This window comes from Bison bison, unplaced genomic scaffold, assembly GCF_000754665.1.
Source record: "Bison bison bison isolate TAMUID 2011002044 unplaced genomic scaffold, Bison_UMD1.0 scf7180017864355, whole genome shotgun sequence".
Lineage (NCBI taxonomy): Eukaryota > Metazoa > Chordata > Mammalia > Artiodactyla > Bovidae > Bison > Bison bison.
In genome coordinates, this window is record NW_011494927.1 from 915,841 (window position 1) to 931,395 (window position 15,555).

The 15,555-nt window shown below is 38.5% G+C and overlaps 1 protein-coding gene across 3 annotated transcripts; it reads left to right on the top strand.

Annotated features, from left to right (window-relative positions):
- The first annotated feature begins 2,662 nt into the window (after positions 1-2,662).
- MSANTD4 (Myb/SANT-like DNA-binding domain containing 4 with coiled-coils) lies at positions 2,663-14,107 on the top strand. Of its 3 annotated transcripts, none has more exons than XM_010855152.1 (3): positions 2,663-2,907; positions 10,044-10,666; positions 11,013-14,107. In XM_010855152.1, exons 2-3 carry the CDS (start codon positions 10,205-10,207, stop codon positions 11,586-11,588), a joined length of 1,038 nt encoding a protein of 345 aa, XP_010853454.1. In that variant the 5' UTR covers positions 2,663-2,907; positions 10,044-10,204; the 3' UTR covers positions 11,589-14,107. The 3 variants fall into 3 exon arrangements, with proteins under 3 accessions (XP_010853454.1, XP_010853453.1, XP_010853455.1); XM_010855151.1 differs by having other exon boundaries at positions 2,663-2,853; positions 11,013-13,234; XM_010855153.1 differs by lacking the exon at positions 2,663-2,907 and adding an exon at positions 2,922-3,267.
- Positions 14,108-15,555: the final 1,448 nt, after the last annotated feature.

Below are 15,555 nucleotides of genomic sequence, written 5' to 3' on the forward strand. Positions count from 1 at the left end.
ATAATATATTTCCTTAACATAATTATGCAATATATTATAATTCCAACTTTTCCGTATACTCAATATAAAATGATCAGTGTGACACTGATTTTTTACATTTTATGTTAAATCTTCAAAATCATGTATATATTTTAAACTTAGAGCATATCTCAATTCAGATATTCTTTATCAGCAATATTAAATCTGTACTTATATATCAAAAAGTTTATAATTGAAAAAGTAGATTCACATCACTCAGGTTTCCCAAACATACTTAGACATTATGCATTAACTGAATTGAGTATTAGTTTTTAAATTAAAATTCAGTTACTCGGTTGTAGTAGCCAAATCTCAAGGGCTCATCTACCAAGTGGCTCCTGCAGTGGAACAAACTCAGTTCTAGAATAAGTATTAGGTCAATTTTCTTGCCTGAAATTATTATCTCAAAAATCAAATTTGCAAGAAGACTATCAGGTTAGTAATGGGGTACTAATATTAATGTTAAGCATTTTGGATTACCTTTCATCTCTCCCTTGTTGCTCTGTGCCTACTCAGATAAGATACAGATGAGACCAAAAAAAGAGAGGGTATCTGGAAAAGACCTCTCAATCAGCAAAGAGATTGAGGTAATTGGAGGAAGCTTAAAGAGTTCATGACATAAAGGCAGAAAGTTCTTAATACTTACTGACTTACTAGGCCTTAACCCTTTTACTTAGGTAAATAAATAGATTTAAATAGTAGACAGACTCTGAAAAGGTCAGAAAGAGTCTGGTCATAATAACGATGGATTGTTCTTTTGCCTTTTCACTACACTCACACAGAAAATGTCCACTACAAACAAAACCCCAAATTATAAAACACAAGATGTCATATTTTTCCAAAAACAAAACTGTTTACATTTCAAAGAGCATTATTTCATAAGTACTTCTATTTTATGGAAGAGAATTCCTTCAGGAATATTGACCAAGTATTCACAATTCACCCAGAATATTCCTTTATTTATTTATGAAAACTCTTTTGAGTGCCTCTTATATTTTAGGCACTGAAAAGAAATTTCAGCAGTGGACAAGGAAGACCTACCCACCTGAAATATGTGATAAGAGCTGTCAGAGGAAAGGAGCTAACTACCGTGGGAGCATTCTGAAGTAGGGTTGGCAGATTTACCAAATAAAAATACAGGATGTCAAATATTACATAGGATACGGTTATACTAAAAATTATGTTACATATCTGAACTACAAATTTAGTTGAGTATCCTGTCTTTTATCTGGCAAACCTACATTAGAGGGACAACTTGTAAGTGGAGATAGGGTGAATGGAGAGAAAGGAAGGCTTACTTGGAAAATAACTTTTAAAACAAATTCTGGGCATAGCAGGGAATAGGTAGGGAGAAATCATTCTGAGTGGAAACAATGCAATGCAAACTAAAACCAAGGCCACTGGTTCAAGTCCAGGAATTGAAAGAAACCAAGGTAATTGGGGTAAGGAAGAAGGTAAATGAAAGAGGGGTAATGTTGATGAAAGATGAAGCCTGAGAGAAAAACAGAAGAAACTCTTGTAAAGAGTTTGTACTTTATCCTGAGTATGGTTCCACTAGTGACCTGTAAGCAGCTTGTCTTAGCTTCAGTAGGAAGAATAGACTACAGTCCTCTTGGCAGTATGATTGACAGCCCAGTAAGGATGCTACTGATGTAACTGAGGATTTCAATGGAGGCCTGAACAAAGGCAATGGAAAGACAGACCCATTAGTAACACTAGAACTAGAACTTGAGATAGCAGCTAAAGCCTCGGCAATTGCAAAGGGGATAGAGAAAAGAACTGAGAGGGAAGGAAACCAGGGTAAGCATTATAGAAATCAAATGAAGAAAGGTCAACAAGTCAAATATTTATGAGGAGGTAAGATAAGACCTGAGAAGTGATGACTAGATTTAGCCGCAAGGAAATCACCAGTGACCTTTGGAGGGGTAGTTTTAGAGGGAATGACTGAGACAAAATTAGGTCACCGTGTTGGAGAAGACTCTTGAGAGTCCCTTGGACTGCAATAAGATCCAACCAGTCCATTCTAAAGGAGATCAGCCCTGGGTGTTGTTTGGAAAGAATGATGCGAAAGCTGAAACTCCAGTACTTTGGCCACCTCATGCGAAGAGTTGACTCACTGGAAAAGACTCTGAGGCTGGGAGGGATTGGGGGCAGGAGGAAAAGGGGACGACAGAGGATGAGATGGCTGGATGGCATCACCTACTCGATGGACGTGAGTTTGAGTGAACTCCAGGAGTTGGTGATGGACAGGGAGGCCTGGCGTGCTGCGATTCATGGGGTCGCAAAGAGTCGGACAGGACTGAGTGACTGAACTGAACTGAAATGAACTGGCTGAGCAGAAGGTGATGCTGGGTTCGGAACCAGCTGAGGAAATGCGAGGGTCCGACTTCCTCTTTGCCCTTTTAACAGGTTTGGGTCAAGGACAGGAATGGTTTGGAGATGAAGCTGACTGTGCTCCAATCGGGCAGAACTGCGCAGCCGGCGACCGCGCGGGGCCAATCCTTCCTCACAGTGCTCTAGATTGACGGGGCCCGGCGCCAAGGAGCTCCGGCGGGAGGCCGAGTCACGGGGGGCGGAGTCAGGGCACTAACCCGGAACGGCTTGGGACGCGCTTTCCATTGTGAGGCCGGACCCGGGCGGGCCCTCAGCCAGAACGGCAGCGTTCTCCGGGCCAACGGGCGAGCCTCGTTAGACGAGCGGCGGCCGCGGCAGCCAATAGCGTAGAGGCAGGGGCGGGCCGAGTCCGTGGGCGGGGAATTGATAAAGCATCTCTGTTTGCCACCCCGCCCCACACACACCCGAGGCGACGGCGGGGTGGCGCTTCCCGGCCTGCAGGTGAGCGGCGGTTCCGCGAAAGAGGCTGTGAGGGTGGCGGCCTCTCCGCGGACGGTAGGTGCCAGCGGGGCGGCGTCAGGCCGCGGTCACCCCGCCGCTGGCTTTGGACCCGGCTTCGCGGCGTCGCGGACCACAACGCTCAGGAGAGATAGCATTCGCCGCTGCAGCCTGACCTAGGAGGGTGGGGAGGGCCCAGGCCTCTGGAGCAAGGCTGGGAAAGTTTCCAGGTCCCTGTCAGGGCTCTGATTTGCGGAGCGAGCACTCTCTTCCAGGTTGCCCTATATCCTGTCAGGTGCAGCCGTGGCTGTGGCCGAGTCTGCGGCGCGCCCCCTCCTCCTGGATGACCTCCTGGGAACTCAGCCTTCCTGGATTCTCCCAAGGGGCTGTTCCAAAGGGAGAGGATGGGAGTGAAAGGTACTTTATTAATGTGATAACAGGAGACCCTTAAGTAAACTTTAGTCATTTACCTACCACGAGTTACAGGCAGGGAGTTGAATGTCCTCTAAGAATATAGTGGGGACAGTAGTGCCCGGTGTTGGTGGGAGGTGGGAAGCCCACTTCAAAGAGGGTTGGGGGAAGTTTGTGATTTGTGATGTTTTTCTTCTTGAACAATCTAATGAATTTACCTAAAAAAAATTTTTGGACCCAGAATTTATGCTCGATTTTCCTTAGACCTCTTAATTCTGTCTTATCATACAGTATTTAGGAACTTCATTCTCAAGTGTTAGTCCTTGGAAAAAAATTGCCCAGGTGTAATACGCCTTTGGTGGTACATCTTCACAAGGATTATGCAAGTGAACTACTTACACCTATTTCCACCCAATAAAGAATGATTGTGAAATGGGATTTCAGGAAAATGGCTGTTCTCTGAGATTGGGTGTGGAAGAACTATGAATTTTTAGAGGTTGCAACTACTAAATTCCCTCTTGTAAAGATACGGAAGACAACCAATATAAAAGGGATGATATTTGACATCTAAAATGGCTTTTAAAAATATTTTGTGAAGTATTTAGCCCCAGCACCAAGAATATGTGCCTGGCACATAGTAGGAGCTTGATATATTTGAGTAAAATTATTGAGTAATGGATGATGAAAACCCAAACCGTTAAATGAGTACAAAAATGTAAAGGAGAAGAGAGAAAAAAATTCCTGGAAACATAGCTTAGTTTCTATTCATGCAAGCATAGCTACCAAATATCAACTCAAGGTTGCTTTGATTTGGATACTATCTTACATTAATCAGAAGGTGTCAAAGATTTTCACACAATTAAGCCATGACTGACCGGAAGTCTAAGATACATTTTGATATCAATTTCAGTCAGGTAGAAAATGTGTGTTAAAGTGCAAATGCCTTTTGTCAAGAGTTCCTTAGTGGTCTAGTGGATAGGGTCTGTGCTTTCATTGCTGTGGCTCAGAATTCCCTGGTTGGGAAATTCCCACAAGCCATTCCTGTCAGCCAGAAATTTAAAAAAAAAAAAAAAAAAAAAGTGCATTTTATCAGTGAACTAGTTCCATCACTTTGGTATAGAACAAAGGGTTAGGGACATAGGTCAAAGACAAAGGGATACCACTTTTGTAGGGTAGAGATGCGGAGTTGCAAATTGTTGGGGGGGTGGTGCACAGAATATGCGAATAATAGAAACTGCTGCCCAAATTTTAAGAATGTATTGACTCAGGCATAGTTTTAAGAGGATTGTTATTTCTATCATTACAAAATTGATCTCACATTCTAAGAGCAGCAATATCTGATTACAGATTTTTGTCTAAATTAAGATTCTGTGGGCAACTGCAATCATTGTTTACTATGCACTTGTATTTTGTATGTTATAGTTTGTGTAACAGTGCTTCCATATAAAAGGCATATTGCTTGAATTTCAAAAAATATGAATTTTCAGATATATTTGCCTCTTGCAGTAAGTTTCTTAGCAAAGAGTAGGGCCTTTCAAGCCAACCTGACGTTTGTCCCCAACCTAGTTATTTAACTTTGATTCCTGATACTTCTGCCATGTATTACTGTCCCTCCAAATCAAATGCCAATTCCTTCTGACAACTTTCCTTGGTCCAACCAAAGATTACGCCTTCTGAACACCCAGGATATTTTGTTAGTATTTCTCTTTGTGCACTTTTCTTACATTCACAGTATTCATCGAGTAAAGAAGTATTCATTTACTGTGTCCAGACTGTACCAGGAAGTAGATAATAGCTAATATTTGTTAAGGGCTTATTATATCTTAGATATTATACGCTTTTTGTTTGGGTTGTCTCATTTACTCGTCAAAATATTGTAGTATTCTATTATTTTTCCCATTTATAAATTAAGAAATAAGTTTAAAAGGTTAAGTAATGTATTCAGATCATAGAGCTTCTAAGTAGTGGAATTAATATACAAGCCTTGGTAGTCTCTATTCAAAACTTTCTGTTTATAGTCTCCATTATAAGTTTTTCATGTAAATTTTATGCATATATGTTTTAATAGATTATAGATTATTTGTTAGAAATAGTATATTCGTCTTTGATCCATTATTGCTTCTAATGTAAAGTAAGTGATTATAACAGCCTGATAGTGGAAGCATGTGGCTAGGCCAACAAACAGCTATATGACTGAGATAAGTGACCATATATGTGATCTCTAGAGCTGGTGAATGATGGTGGACAGAGTGAGTGAACTTGTAGAGCATAGCATGTTCTGTCTAGAAATGTTCTTAGGTTGAAAACTGAGCTTCTGTGAATATGTATACAACATAGACATACATACATATTCCTTTTCTGATTTTGTTGGCTTGTATTAACATACTAATAATGTTGTGCTAAGCCATATTCATACTCTAATTGGGTATTATATTCCATTATGTGGCTGTACTGCAGTTTATTCATATAATCCCTTATTGAATATTTATATTTTTACCATACTTCTACCTTTTAAATATGACAGTGCTTTTAAAATGGTTCAAAAAGCCATTTAAGTATCTGAAACATTCTGTATCTTTTGGAAACAAAAAGTCATCCTTAATTTGATATGGAATTTGATGTAACTTTAGCAATCTTTTCTATTTTTAAGGACATCTGACCTGCTGATTCTGTTTTTAAAATATATTTTTAATATCTGCTCCTCATTGGTTCATACTGCCTAAGTAGTTCTTCATAGCCTATTTATTTAAAATATTCTTTTCAGAATTTTGTATAACTTGTTAACTGTTATGTTCTTTAGTATAGTTACAGGGTAGGTAATTTAAGGTCTTCACTTAATTTCATAAACTGCTTTTTGCCTGTATTGACTTGGGCTGCCTTTTTCTTTTAAATATATACTTTGCCCATAGCAGTGTGTTTTGCTAGCTTACCTTACTTGAGTTATTGTCTGTTTCATTTTCTGCTCTTTCCCCTCCCCCAATCACTTTTTTATTTTATGTTGTATTTTTACCTCCTATTAGGGACAGTGTTATGTATTGAAGATACTGCCTTTGGAGCAGGTGGGGTACCATCTTCTAGATCCCCATAAGGGTGGAGCAAATGGTAGAGGAAGGAGGAAATGAAGTTTGCACTAATTCTTTGAAATGTGATGCAATGGCCCTATAGGTACTAAAGAGAAGTATATTGGGGCTGGTTTAATGATGTGCAAATGATGTGTAAATCAGTTTTCTTCAGTTCCTTTTTTATGTTGCTTATAAATATAGTGAAGAAAGAAAGCATTAGTCTTTCAGTTGTGTCCAACTCTGCAACCCCATGAACTGTAGCCACGTTCCTCTGTCCTTGGAATTCTTCAGGCAAGAATACTGGAGTGGGTTGCCAGTCCCTTCTCCACGGGATCTTCCTGACCCAGGGATTGAACCCAGGTCTCTTGCATTGTGGGTAGATTCTTTAAGGTCTGAGCCATCAGGGAAGCCCCATAAACATAGTATTTCTTGATTATTCTTCAGTTGCCTCTAGAGAAAAGTAGTATACCAGTCCAGCTCAACTAAGAACTTGAATTACATAAAGAATGTTAGGTCAGTGTTAATTAAATGAGATCCTCTAAAGTTACACGGCTTCTAGAATGTTCACTAAACTGTTGTAGGATCAGATGTTAAAACATGACATTTTCTTATTTTTTATTAGGTAATATTTGAAATATGGAAAAATTATGTAGCTTTAAGTATACCAGTAAACAAGGTCCTTGACCACTGAAAAGAAAAACATACTAGTTTGTAACATTTGTCCATTTCTGTGTTGTAAATACTGCCATCTTGGCCAGTTTCTAGTTCCCAACATGACATTACTGAATATGGAGTTGGGAAGTGTACAATGACCTTCACCAGCTCATATCAGCAGGCTCCAATGTACTCCTAATGTTATAAAGCATAGTAATAAAGACCAACAGACTTACCACTTGACCTATGAACTAGAACAATACCAATATTATTGTGGCCTTTCTCTTTAGAGATTTGCCTTTCATGCAATAATAGTGAACTTAACTTACTGTATACCAGGAAGTATTCTTCATATTTTACTAAATCCTTTAATCCTTATGGTATTTCTATGAAGTAATAATATTATTTTACAAATGGAATTGCACATAGGGAAATTAAAATAACTAAGGCACAAAACTAGGAAGTTGTGGAGCTGGGATTCCAACCACGCATCTGACTGCACAACTTGTGCTTATATGCATTACACTGTGCCTTGAAATGTGTGCATGCTCAGTCATGTCCAACTCTTTGCAACCCTGTGGACTGTAACTTGCCAGGCTCTTTTGTCCATGGGATTCTTCAGGCATAAATACTGGAGCGGATTGCCATTTCCTCCTCCAGGGGGTCATTGGCGAGCAGATTCTTTACCACTGAGCCACAGTCTGTTTTGATGCTTTTTTAATGTATGAATATGTTTGCTTATACTCTAGTGACAAGAGGCTTATATTTGACTATAATGGCAGTATTTGCCTAAGACAGGATCAAAAGTGCTACCACTGTTTGATTATACATTCTAATTTAGTGGATTTCAATTTTATTATTAAATGTCTCAAATAATTGAAGTCTGCTTTAGAATAGTTTGCTGCAATCTTTTTTTTTTTTTTTCCTGTTTTTGCCTGCTCTGCCCTTTTTGTGAGTGTATGAAATTGACAATAACTTTTTGAGGGTTTATTTTCTGCTCTTTTAAGTTTTTAGTTCTCTCTGGTCTTCATTTTAGCATCAAGGAGTAGTTCAGGAGATGGTTACTGTACATCAATGGTTAGGAACAAAAAGATGCATTGGTGAGCATTTTTTTGATGATGTTACTAGACACACACAAGGTCAGTTGAATAAGTATTAGTGGAAACCTGAAAAAATGCATACAAGCAGTGAAATCTTAATAAAAAATATTTTTTTATTAGGGTTTAGAAATAAGGGATTTGCATCCACTTTTAAGCCCTGGAGAGAAGAGGTTTAACAGTGATAGAAAAGATTTGTGCATTTACTGATTAAATTTAGTTACCTTAATTACTATACTTGTGCTTCAGTAGAAAATACTATTTATATTGTCAATTACCAGAGAAATATTTTTCACTCTACTAATAAAAATTTTAAACTGGCAAATATTAAAGTTTTTCAGTGAAGAAACTGTGGTAGAGTGAAACATAACTGGTTGAAACTTTGGAGAGTTTTCTGGCTACATATAGAACTTTATCCAGACTTAATGATGGGACATGGAATTTAATGGAGATTGGTATTTTTTTTTCTATTGGCAGGAAATGTTTATGATCCTACAATGATAGAGCAGGAAGGCACCTTAACAGCCTACCCTCTCATTTTGTAAAGGAGGGAAAAAAGAAGCTCCGTAGCAGTGATCAGTGAGTGAATTTGAAGTCACAAAACGTAGTTTGTGTGAATGTGTGCGTGCAAAGTCACTTCAGTCATGTCCAACTTTGTGACACTATGGACTGTAGCCCCCCAGACTTCTCTGTCCATGGGATTCTCCAGACAAGAATATTGGAATTGGTTGCCATTTCCTTCTCCAAGAGATCTTCCCAACCCAGGATTCAAACCCACATCTATCTCCTGCATGGGCAGGCAGATTCTTTACTGCTGAGCCACCAGGGAAGCCCTTGTTCCTCTTTACATACTTTTAAAATCTCTTTACCAAGGAAAAGACCCATTCAGCATCTTTTCCAGTTTGTTTGTGTGCCTTCCCATAATGCAAAGGTTAGATAGCAGAATAACTACATTTACCAGCTATTGTATTGAGGATCTGAATGTGCTTTAGATTCCACCAAAGAGATACATTTGTATAAGACTTGAAATCAAAGTGTGTGAAAGAATCAGGTGTTTAAAGCATTTGTTTACTGGTGTGGGTCAACACCATGGTTTTCATACTTTAGCATATATTAGGATCATTTTGAAGACATATTGAAACATATATTGCCAGATCTTGCCCCCAGAGTGCTGTATTCAAATGGTCTGGGGTGGGGCCTGAAAAGTTTACCTTTCTAACAAGTTTCAGGTACACCCTCTTTCAGTCTTATATTTTTTTGCTTTTTAACATCTAGTGGTCACTTTGGCAGGTTGACTCATTTATTCATTCAAAAGTGTTTATAATATGTATGCCTGCCATGTGCCAGGATCCCTGCTAGACTCTGGAGACATTATGGTGAGCAGAAATGTTGCTGTCTTCTGAAACTAACAGTGAAATGGGAAAGAGACACTCTTAGTTGTGTATTAGCACAAGTGTAACATTTAGGTGAGGAAAATGAGTAATTGTCAGGAGAGGATTCACTGAGGAGCAGATGTCTAATCTGCAAGCTGAAAGATGAGGAGGGATTAAGTAGGCCAAATAGGGAATAATCTGTTTTCTAGTCAGAGGGAATAGTGTGTACAAAAACCCTGAACAGAGAAAGAGATTGACAACAGTGGGTGACTTAAAGAAGGCCTTTGCAGTTAGAATATAGAGGATGATTTGGGGAGAGCAAAAGTAGGGAGCAGATCAAGAGTGAATACTGGCACTAACTAACTAACTAACTAACTAACTGAATACTGGCAGTTAGTTAGGAACCTTTACAGCAGCCTAGGTGAGAGAAGATGGTAGCTTGGATTGCGGTAGTGCTGGCAGAGACAGAAAATGCAGTCAGTTTCGAGCCATATTAAGAGGGCTTTTGTTTGTTTGTTATTAAATTATATAACTTATTGGGTTGAAGTATATTGCAAAAGTTGCAGGCTGATTGATTTTTACTTTTTTCTTTTTAGGCATCATCCAGCCTGCCTGTGCTACTAGATGAATGGAAAACTCTGATTTAAACAAAGTACTAACAAGGAATTGTCCTTGATTTTTGTACTTTGTAGAAAAATTCTTCCTCAAATTGTTTTCACATCTTTCCTTACTGTAAAAACTGCATTTAAGTTAGAAAATGAAGCAACTGAAGAGGAAAAGGAAAAGCAATTTCAGTGTACAAGAAACTCAGACCCTTTTGAAAGAAATTACGAAAAGGAAAGAAGTAATTTTTTCCAAGCAGCTCAATACAACAATTAATGTGATGAAGCGAATGGCCTGGGAGGAGATTGCACAGTGTGTGAATGCTGTAGGAGAAGGAGAACAGAGAACAGGGACAGAAGTGAAAAGAAGGTACCTTGACTGGCGAGCCCTTATGAAGAGAAAGAAGATGAAGGCAAACATTAAGCTAGTTGGTTCAGGGTTTCCCCTTCCCACATCTGATTTAGATGACTCTCTCACTGAAGAGATAGATGAAAAGATTGGATTCCGAAGTGATACAAATTTTGATTGGCAAAATGTGGCAGATTTCAGGGATGCAGGTGGATCCTTAACTGAGGTCAAGGTGGAAGAGGAAGAAAGAGATCCCCAGAGTCCTGAAGTAAGTATTAGCCTATGTGAACCCTCTTTTTATTTCTTCATTTCTGATATGAGAGTTTGTTATAGACCAAGAACAGTTAAGAAATTCCCAGATTTTCAAGCTAACTTAAAAATAGTACATAACAGAGTCATTCCATTTTTTACTATCTTACTGTCATTAATCTCTTCTCATCTCAATGTACTCTTTTAACTGTACATTATTAATGATGTCACACAATTGTAAATATTTTTCAAAATTCAAAATAAATGGTTTTGTGTTCTTAAATACAGAAAGCTTTAAAGAAATGCCTAGACAAATTAACAACCATGAATATAAATAAATGCTGAGAACTACTTTTCTCTTTTAGTTTGAGATTGAAGAGGAAGAAGAAATGTTGTCATCAGTCATACCAGATTCCAGGAGGGAAAATGAACTTCCTGATTTCCCCCACATTGATGAATTTTTTACTCTGAACTCAACACCATCTAGGTCTGCATATGATGAGCCCCATTTGCTTGTAAACATAGAGAAACAGAAATTAGAATTGGAAAAACGAAGGCTTGATATTGAGGCTGAAAGACTGCAGGTAGAGAAGGAACGCCTACAGATTGAGAAAGAGAGGCTGCGACATTTAGACATGGAGCATGAGCGACTTCAGCTGGAGAAGGAGCGGTTGCAGATTGAAAGAGAGAAGCTGAGGTTACAGATAGTCAACTCAGAGAAGCCATCTTTGGAAAGTGAACTTGGTCAAGGGGAAAAGTCCATACATCAACCACAGGATATAGAAACTGAGAAGTTAAAACTTGAGAGAGAACGCTTACAACTGGAAAAAGATAGGCTGCAGTTTTTGAAATTTGAATCAGAGAAGCTGCAGATTGAAAAGGAACGCTTACAAGTAGAGAAAGAGAGACTACGAATTCAGAAGGAAGGACACTTGCAGTGATTTATCTAGGTCTCCATTTATCAAATGTTTGTAAACCACAGGTTTAGGTTTAAAAATCATTGCAGGATTAGCTGTATTGTTGTTTTTTTCCCTGTTTAATGTTAGTGTTTTCAGTAGGAAAAAGATGATTATTTGTGGATAATTATATGCTTAAGTCTTCTATGAAAACTATGTGCCCTAGCATAAACAATATAGCAGAAATTGTTGTACTATACTCTTTAAATTAGTAAAATTACACATAGTCTTGTATAGTCTATGGATTCAGAGTTTACAGTTATGTCTGTATAAAATTCTAGCTCAGTAGTTGTCAACTGGGGGTGACTTTGGCCCCTCAAAGACATTTAGCAATGTCTGGCAACATTTTTTGGTTGTCAGAATTGGAAAGTTGGGCACATTGCTACTGGCATATAGTAGATAGAGGCTAGGGATGCCTACATCCTGCAATGCACAGGACAGTTTCCACCCTCCCCCCTAAAAAGAATGATCAAACCCAAAGTAGCAATATTGCTGAAGTTGAAGAACCCTGTCTTAGCCTGGCTGAGCACCTCTTTAGCTATGTTTCAGTTTCAGAATGTTAAAACCGCAGATATTTATGTGGGAATTACTTAAATGGCCCAAAACTTTATGAAACAGTACTGTATAGTATATTGACTGTAGGTATGATGATTATAGATGTTTTATTCCTTTGTTTCCATCTGTAGATAATGTGAGAGTCAGAAAAGAATATAGGCAACATCAGAGGTTATCTAAAGTGGGTTACTTTGCAAAGCAGTTCATTCATTTAGCCTTTGGTGCTTTAGAAACAGCACACATTTTTGTAAGCTTTATGCTTTCTTCTGTGACTCCATTGACTAAGCCAGTAGTTTAGATAAAAATTGTCATTTCAATCATGTATTGAAATCGTAATATACTTGGTTGAAGCTAGTAAGAATGTTACCAGTTTAAAAACGGTGCCAGTAGTCAATGAACTGGAACTCAGTAAGTGGTCATTTGATTTTTAAAATAGGTAATAACTATTTGGAACTGGGAATGGGGGTGGGGGAGAATGTCCTCTGTATCCAATAGTAATGATGGTGATGAAATAATGATAGTAGTGGTGTATTATGAATTAGGGAAGCACTCTTGCACACTATCTGACCTAATCTGTAGAAAAAGTCTTGAGAGTAGTAGTATTCCTGAACCTGAGGCTTAGAGAATTCACACTTTGCGTAAATGACTGATTTCATATATCATGATGCATTTTGTCTTTGTTCTTCCCTGTGAAACAGAGTTTGTATCTTTAGTCAGTCGTTTTGGTATTTATTCTGAGACCCAGGGTTTACTTAATCTGGTGATTTGCCTTCAGTCTCCTAAACGTAATTTTTCCACTGTCCAGATGATTCTGATGCGCACTAAAGTTGAGACTCACTGCATGAGATCATTTTGTATTTTCCCATTTCCAGTATATGTAGCCTTAGTAAGTCTCTTCTATTGACAGATACTACCTTGATTCTAAATTGATTCTTGTTTATTTAAGAATGTCTTGAAACCATATGTAGCATTTGAGTATGGGTATATAAGGCAAAAATATACATTTTAGTTACCTTGAGTTTGGAATAGTGTTATTTTTGTATAATTGAAATAAATGCTTCTACCATAGAAATGAATTTGCTGATACTAATTGTGTGAATATTTATCATTTCAAGTGATGCTCAATGCTGTGAGGGTTGAGGTTGTCAAGGCTGGAAGAGAGCTTTATCATGGTGAGTGGGGGCAAGGGGCCTAATATTTGTGTTAGGGATTATGCTATATGCTTTTCATGCATTATTTTGTTTCTTAAAACAAGCCTTGAGTCATTTTAGCCCGACTTTTATAAGAAAGGAAACAGTACTTCATCAGTTTAATTAAAGAATACATTAAAAAGCGATATGCCAATACTGACCCAAAATTTTAGCATAAAAGCTCTAAGGAGAAAGAGTACTGAAAGTTTATAGATGTAGTTATAAGTATTGTAGCTTAGTTACTTGCTACTTGTGAAAGTCATTTAACTTACACTATGATTTGATTTCCTCATCTGTGAAATGAGTGTAATGCTATCTGCTCTGCATATGCTTCATAGTTCTTTTTTTGTTAATAATATGTAAAGTAAAATGCTATTTTAAAGGCAAGTTGGTATTAGCATTAACATTTAAGATCAATAGAGTTTAACTTCCTAGAAGTAAGCATTGAAGATAGCCAGTATTATTTATGGATGGTGCATTCTTGGTTCCTAGAAGTAAGAGACCTAAAAAAAAAGAAGCATCAGTTTACTATCTTCCAGGGCTTTGGTTGAAGAGCTTTGAACTTCTTAACACTGTCCCAGTTATAGATGGATTCAGTTGGTTCACTGTAGTAGGAAACTTCATTGCTGCATTTCTGAAGTGGTAGGCACACTTGGAGTGAGTCATTTTAGTTAGCTGTTTCTGTGTAATTTGTTGTTGCTGTTGTGCAGTCACTAAGTCATGTCTGACTTTTTGTGACCTCCATGAACTGCGGCACACCAGGCTTCCAAGTCCTTCACTATCTCCAGGAAAGTGCTCAAACTCATGTCCGTTGAGTCAGTGATGCCATCCAACCATCTTATCCTCTGTCTCTCCCTTCTCCTCCTGCCTTCAATCTTTCCAAGCATCAGGGTCTTTTCCAGTGAGTTGGCTCTTTGCATCAGGTGGCCAAAGTATTGGAGCTTCAGCTTCAGCATCAGTTCTTTCAATGAATATTCAGGGTTGATTTCCTTTAGGATTGATTGGTTTGATCTTGTTGTTCAAGGGACACTCAAGAGTCTTCTTGAGCACCACAGTTCAGAAGCAGATTCTTTGGTGCTTAGTCTTCTTTATTGTCCAACTCTCATATCTACATGGCTACTGAAAAAATCATAGCTTTGACTATATGTACCTTTGTTGGCTAAGTGATGTCTCTGCTTTTTAATTTGCTGTCTAGGTTTGTCATAGCTTATCTTCTAAGAAGCAAGTGTTTTTTAATTTCTTGGCTGCAGTCACCATTCGCAGTGATTTGGAGCTCAAAATCATTTTAGTTAGCTGTTTCTGTCTAATAAACCACTCCAAAACTTAGTGACTCATGTTGTTTATGATTTTAGAGGCAATTAGGCTGAACTCATTTGGGTAGTTCTGATCTTGGGTGGTTTCTCATGGTCAGCTGCAGGTTGGCTAGGCTGTTCAGCTCCTGGGGTGTTAACTGGATATTGGTTTGGGGTGAGAGGTTTGTTTCAGCTCTCCTGATGGTGTTTAATCATCTAACAGGACTTATTTTAGTGCAGATAGCAGGAGTTCAAGAACGAAAGAAGTGATGCTCAAGGTGTTTTGAGGCCAAGGCTCAGGACTGGCACTTCACTTCTGCTGCATGATATTGGCCTAAACAAATCATTGGGTCATACCAGAGTTGAAAGGTGGGGGAGAGTGTCACCTTTTGATATGCAGAGCTGAGGAACCAGAGACCAAATTGCCAACATCTGCTGGATCATGGAAAAGGCAAGAAGAGTTCCAGAAAAACATCTATTTCTGCTTTATTGACTATACCAAAGCCTTTGACTGTGTGGATCACAATAAACTGTGGAAAATTCTGAAAGAGATGGGAATACCAGACCACCTGACCTGCCTCTTGACAAACCTGTATGCAGGTCAGGAAGCAACAGTTAGAACTGGACATGGAACAACAGACTGGTTCCAAATAGGAAAAAGAGTATGTCAAGGCTGTATATTGTCACCCTACTTATTTAACTTCTATGCAGAAGTACATCATGAGAAACGCTGGGCTGGAGGAAGCACAGGCTGGAATCAAGATTGCCAGGAGAAATATCAAAAACCTCAGATATGCAGATAACACCACCTTTATGGCAGAAAGTGAAGAACTAAAGAGCCTCTTGATGAAAGAGGAGAGTGAAAAAGTTGGCTTAAAGCTCAACATTCAGAAAACGAAGATCATGGCATCTGGT

What these genes read in the sequence shown, in the direction of transcription:
- MSANTD4 (XM_010855152.1), top strand. Translation starts at nt 10,205, where the DNA reads ATGAAGCAACTGAAGAGGAAAAGGAAAAGCAATTTCAGTGTACAAGAA. An exon ending in GAGATCCCCAGAGTCCTGAA is followed by an intron (nt 10,667 to 11,012) that starts GTAAGTATTAGC and finishes TTTCTCTTTTAG; the next exon opens with TTTGAGATTGAAGAGGAAGA.